The sequence below is a fragment of the Lepidochelys kempii genome, chromosome 3 (genome assembly GCF_965140285.1).
Source record: "Lepidochelys kempii isolate rLepKem1 chromosome 3, rLepKem1.hap1, whole genome shotgun sequence".
NCBI classification, from domain to species: domain Eukaryota; kingdom Metazoa; phylum Chordata; order Testudines; family Cheloniidae; genus Lepidochelys; species Lepidochelys kempii.
This window is the reverse complement of record NC_136382.1, coordinates 103,122,122-103,128,121: the sequence shown is the minus strand read 5'-3', so window position 1 is coordinate 103,128,121 and position 6,000 is coordinate 103,122,122. Positions and strand designations below refer to the sequence as shown.

General features: G+C 38.2%; 1 protein-coding gene across 1 annotated transcript in view; it reads right to left on the bottom strand.

The window, feature by feature from the left end:
• Positions 1-218: 218 nt before the first annotated feature.
• The window catches only part of EYA4 (EYA transcriptional coactivator and phosphatase 4), a 199,657-nt gene continuing 193,875 nt past the window's right edge, over positions 219-6,000 (bottom strand). Inside the window, exons 15-17 of the mRNA XM_073335208.2 lie at positions 5,525-5,646; positions 2,454-2,554; positions 219-819 (exon numbers count right to left, since the gene is read on the bottom strand). Of these exons, the coding sequence (XP_073191309.1) occupies positions 739-819; positions 2,454-2,554; positions 5,525-5,646 (304 nt within the window). The 3' untranslated portion in view covers positions 219-738. The remainder of the gene's footprint in view (positions 820-2,453; positions 2,555-5,524; positions 5,647-6,000) is intronic.

Sequence of the window (6,000 nt, the reverse complement as noted above, 5' to 3'; positions counted from 1 at the left end):
TTGAAATTTGGTCATGTCAAAAAAATTTCACAACTTTTTTTTTTGTTTATCTACATAGTTTTTAACCAAAATTACATTGTAACACACAAACACGGTCTTGTCTTTAAGGCACAACACATCATTATGCACATTCTGTTTGCCAAACTTAGAAAAGAGACAATATTATATAACCCTTCCCCACCCCCTCCCCCAAAAAAGAAAAATTGCATCCACTTCCAAAAATCAGCTGCTAATAAAATCACAGTAAATTATTTTCATCAATAATTTACACAAATTACAGATCTAGACAGGATTGTCATTATACAGTCTGAGTGCATTCCAATTCAGATTTTCTGGGTTAGGTAGGCTAAAGTCTGGTTCAAACCTCAGTGCTGAGAGTATACCCCATATTGAGGAATGTTGTTGACCACCACCGTGTCGGTCAGAAAACGCATGTTGGTGCTTTGCCATCATGAGTCCTTTGTTCGCTCCCATTAGGGCTGATTTGGTGTGTATCAGCAACCTCCATAGTTTTTATTCGTTAAAAATGTTGCATATATAAGACCATAGAGCTTCCTTATGTAGCGCTAACATTTTAACTCCATTCAGCAATCTGAATTCTTCATTGTGGAATTTTCATTCCAAATATTTCTTCCCTTCTTAAGACAATTCATATGTGTTAAGCCAGAGGCATCGAATCACACATAAAAATTCAGTGTACTTGAAATATAAAAAAGGATCGCCAACTATAGAACACAGTTACAAATACTCTAGTTCCAGTGCTTGATGTAGAGCCAAGAGGTCCGAGTGACTTGATATCCTCCAGAAAGGCATGTTGTGCTACATTTGTTAGGGGGAAAAAGTGAGGGGAAAATGAACACCTTGTCAACAGCAGAAGGTGCACAGCAAATAAATACAGTTAAACTCGCAACAATACATTTGTAATGTTATGGTTGCAGCCTGATGTTTGTTAGTAAAATACCGACAAAAATCAGACCGAAATAGATCTGAGCTTAATTCTTATAACTAGGAGGAGCTAATCTGATAGTTGGTTTCACTATTCACACTGGAAATAGCCCAAAACTCACTGAATGCAACTCCCTTCCTTTGGCCAGGGGACATTGCTCATTTCTACTATGGAATGTTTTAGAAAAAGGATGATCACAATTTATTTATTAAAAAAGTTCAATAACCCCATTTAAAGGGTTATAGGACAGTCCTGAAGGAAAGGCTCATATGTAACATTTTGCAACAGAGACAAGTATTTTTTGTTTTTGCTTTTTTCCCCCCAGCTGGGGGAAAACTCTTCTAGAGAGAAACTTTCAAAACACTGGTTTAAATAAAGATGACCGATACTGCAGAAAGCATCAATGTCTGCTGGTAGATGCAGTATAGTGAATTACAGATCTACCTATGCCAGTTCACTCTTCGAAGGCTGCTGCTAGACACTCTACTAGCTCCCTGGAACTACGTAAGAACCTTTCTTTTGCTCAGTTCAGATCTATTTGTAAACTGCTGTGTTCATCTATTCCTCTGAAAACCATATCTATTCATGCAAGTACAGCTACAGTTAGAGAGAAGCATGCCAACTGGAAACTGCCGAAACCAACCACCTGTGTTCAGCACAGACCCATCACCAATACTGCACCTCTATAAGCAACCATTTGGAATGAGCATTTTGATTTTGTTTCCATTACAGTGTAAATGTCAAAACAACACACTGGACACATCAAAATGCTAGAAAGATTTAAGTTTTGCTATCCATAGTGCTAATTCTTGGTGTTTCTGGTCATAACTCAGGAGGCAAAGAGTACAACATTCAGAGTACAGCTTTTCTACGTTACTGGGAGTTACAGGGGAATGCGTTTGACTTCTGAAAGATTTCCTACTTGTTCTGTTTTCAAATATTGAAAATTTAATTGCTTATACATCATACTTAAATTTTTACTTTGAGAAAACTGAAAATAAACTGTTTTTTACTTTGAAGAAACTATTTGTACATGTGTGTCCTCCTTTTGCAGAAGTATTTCTTGAAACAAACTAGGTTTTAAAATCAATCATGTTTCCCCATGTATATTCTAATAACGTTTGTTTTTCTTCATGATAGTAGAACTTTGGCACAATACTTTTTGCTGGTTTTCTGCATTCTCTCCAATAGCTCTGACTAATTTCCCCGTGTTGTTTTAACCCAAACCCCTCTTGCTTTATTACTTCATTAGGTTTCATTTGCTTTGTTCTCCCCATTAACATTCATTTAATTTTGTGGGGTACATTTCTTACCCAGATTGTCATAGAGCAAATGCTAGAATCCAAATGGTTTATTTTAATGTAAGTGTAGGCCTTATCATGCTCTTGGTGCCTCTGAATATTTAACTTATTTGCCAATCTGACATTGTGCAACACTAGCGGAAATGAAACAGTTACTAATGCAAGCCTTTCTATAGATCACACCAACATTTCATGAGACAGGTTACCTTTTTTGCTGCCTGTTCTTCTTCTACACCATCCCCAATTACAACATATACTACTTTTCTGCCAAACCTTTGCATTATTCGTTCAAAGCAACTTTCTTTTCCTGGAAGATAAATGAGATAAGAGTTCAGAGTGAAGTTACCTGGTTAGCTGCATGCTCCTCATCTCGTCCATCTCCAATCACAACATAAGTTATGTTAGTGCCAAATCTGGACACTATACGCTCAAAACAGCTTTCTTTGCCTGAAAAACAACGCACTACTTATTCAAGCCATCATGTGAGTTATCCTGAAGCTTTACAAAGGGTTAAGTGAATCCTATCAAAAAGTGTGCTTTTTTTCATAACTCCCAGCTTTTGGCTTGTTTCACAGATACAACCAGCAAAAAAGCAGTTGTTGAATTCCTTTGGTCAGACTAAGCAGATTTATCTGATATTAGGTACAGATCTTGGCCGTAACAGGAGGATGGTATTACCACCATTGTAAAAACATAAAATTGAATTTCAATACTTGCAGATTTTAATTTTTTCCCCTAAGGACAGTAGCAGTTTCATTTAAAATGTATTTACTGAAAGGGAAAGAGCTGTCATTATGGGACAATGGGCACTCAAAGCTAGGGGGAAGAATGAAATGAAACAAAGTTGCTGAGAAGATGCCCCTGAAACATGTGCCATTTTGCAAGACTGTGGATTAGGTGGGCTCAGCCAGTGACAAGAAAGGAGGTTTATGATTAGGAAAACACTGTGCTTTGGAACTGCTGAATGAGGACCAGATTGTAGTGAGTTTAAGGGCCACCTCCAATTACAGATGCTATGCTCGGAGTGCAGGGACCACTCCTTTTGTACAACCCCAGCGGCCTAACCCACCTGAAAGGATGTGGGGAGAGGGGAGGGATGTAGTACTGGGCACAATTCCGCTGCATGTCAGGCAAGAGTTCTACTTTCCTGCGGCAGATGGTGCTACTCTGAATATCACTCCTTGCTGTAGTCTGAATGCAATTTGCACATTAGTTAAAATGTGCAGGTTGCCATAAATGAAATCCATTAAATTGGCGGTTTAATGTAATTTAGGCTATTTGCTATACTTAATTCTTTGAGAAAGTTTTAAATGATTTCATGCATCTCCTCATTATGGAATGATATAGCTAATTAAAAATATCAGTTTTTCTTTGAGCTGGTGAAAGGCACATTTAAAAAATGTTGTTCTAAAAACAAATATATTCATGACACTTTGCCAATGAAATCTGATTGATTGATAAATTCAACCTTCATATTTTTTAGTTAAAATTTGGAATGGATGAATTGTCAGATATGAACTCTTCCAAATTATTAGCTATTTGGAAATCACCATTCTGGTGACCTTTAATGTTCAGATGCAAGTTCTTCTGAAACCATCAGAAGTCAAAAGTGAGGCCATATCATATTCGACAGGAAATTCTCCCTAGATTTTCAGTAGAAACTTGGGTTGTCCTGTGACCTAAATGTCACAATCATTTTAAGAATTTTTAATACAACCTTTCATCAGGTGGAAACCTTCACTCTTTCCTCATATTTTATAATCACTCTGCATGCACCTCAATTTGCATTTTCAAAGGAGTCTTAGATGTACCTTTGAAAATCCAAGACTAAATTTTATTTTGTAGATTGCACTTTTCAAGAGTATAATTTGTCATTGTATAATACAAGAAGTTAATTATAAGTTACTTAACAGACTTGAAGGGTATTGGATGCCTGAAATTGCTGTGTATGAAATGAAGATCTTAGTTTATAATAGAAATTAGCTGAGCCTCTCTTATAATGCTGACGAGGTAGCTGAATTTATAAAAATGCTGGTTCATAAAAAGCACTGGAATTACAGCTCACGAAAGCTCATGCTCTAATAAATTGGTTAGTCTCTAAGGTGCCACAAGTCCTCCTTTTCTTTTTGCGAATACAGACTAACACGGCTGTTACTCTGAAACCTGTCATATAAAAGATGAAATTCAACAGGGAGAATGTAAGAGGGAAGACCCTCTTGTGGCAGGCCATGGCACAATAGGCATGCCTGCCTCAATGTCCCATTCCAAAGTCCCCAGTAACTCCTCTTCAGGTTCTCTTGCTATAATAAATATCCTGCTTGGGGCTGATTTATTATAAAACCTTGTGCAAATGGTCCAAAACCAAAGTCCCGAACATGTAGTCCATTTCTCACTCAAGTGCAAACAGTCATGAAAACTAAACTTATTGTATGATGAAACACATAACATACTGGCTTCTTCAACCTTGCTTGGACTTTTAGTCATCCCTTGTCCTTGTACCAGGACAGCCACCACAGCCCTCCCAACTGAGGTATAATCCTGCTCTTCCCAATAGGAACCCCCAGTGCAGCCTCTCCTCTGGCCCTCTCTCAGTTCCCCTGCATCCAGCACTAGAGATGTCAGCAGGCAAGCCCCTCCATTACTCCCCTATCTTCAGTCCTCTCTGCCTCGCAGCTCTGCCTGTATCCAGCAGGCTCCTCCTGCTCTCTGACCCAAGCTTTCTTGCTTGGGGAAGTCAGCCAACAAACCCCTCTAGGCGCTTTTCTTGCCTTCAGCTTTTCTCCCAGAAAACACCTTCTGCTTCTTTCTAGGAACTTCCCATAGTCCCTGGTAGCTCTCACCTGTCCCTGATTCCCACACAGGCCGCTCTGGTTCACCACTCTCTCTCTCTCACTGGCTTTCTTTTCTGCTCTATACCCAGGTGCCCTCTTAATTGGCCAAATTGGAGCCTACTGATCAGGTGCACTAAAAGGTGCTCTAAAAGGGCCAGTGTCGCCCTGTGACAGAGTTATATATTTAGATGGTAAATATTCTATATATAAATGTGACAAGTACTGGGATTAGAAGTACTCATAGCAAACATAGATGTTTAAATTTCTTAACAGTATTTAAACAGTCAATAAATCTTAAAAACTGAAGCAATGAACACTTTATTTTCTACCTAAACATTCATGCTATCAGAGAAGTGGCTTTGAATCCATCCATAACTAATAAGAAAAAATATTTTCATATGATAAAGCAAATGCAGTCTTTGAGGACTAAAGAGTAATTTTCTTACCTATTTTGGTTGCACTGTAAATATTTTCAATAGGAAAAGCACCTCCTAAACTATACAACAGGACTTTTGCAAGTGCTGGGATGAGTTGGGTGGTTGTTACCAAAACGTTTACACAGTTACTCCTGAAGGGAGAGAAATAATTGTTCAACCTGCATAATGGTACATCATTCAAAAAAATTACACCGTTCCTATTTTGCTAAATAAAACTGGCCGCCGAGGATGGCATTCAGGCATTTAACCTGAATTCAGGATGGCATTCAGGCATTTAATGGCATTCCTGACATTTAACCGTCAATCCAAATGCATTACCATCACTTAACCAGCGTTGAGAACAGTTTTATTAAAAAAATCTTATTCTTTGTCTGAAGGTTTTTCTGTTTCAGGCAAGTGCGTAGGTCTGCAGTGCTGTGACAACTGGCTTCCTTTAAGATGTGTCAAAATAAATGCTCAAAAATTGAGACACCCCAAATCACTAG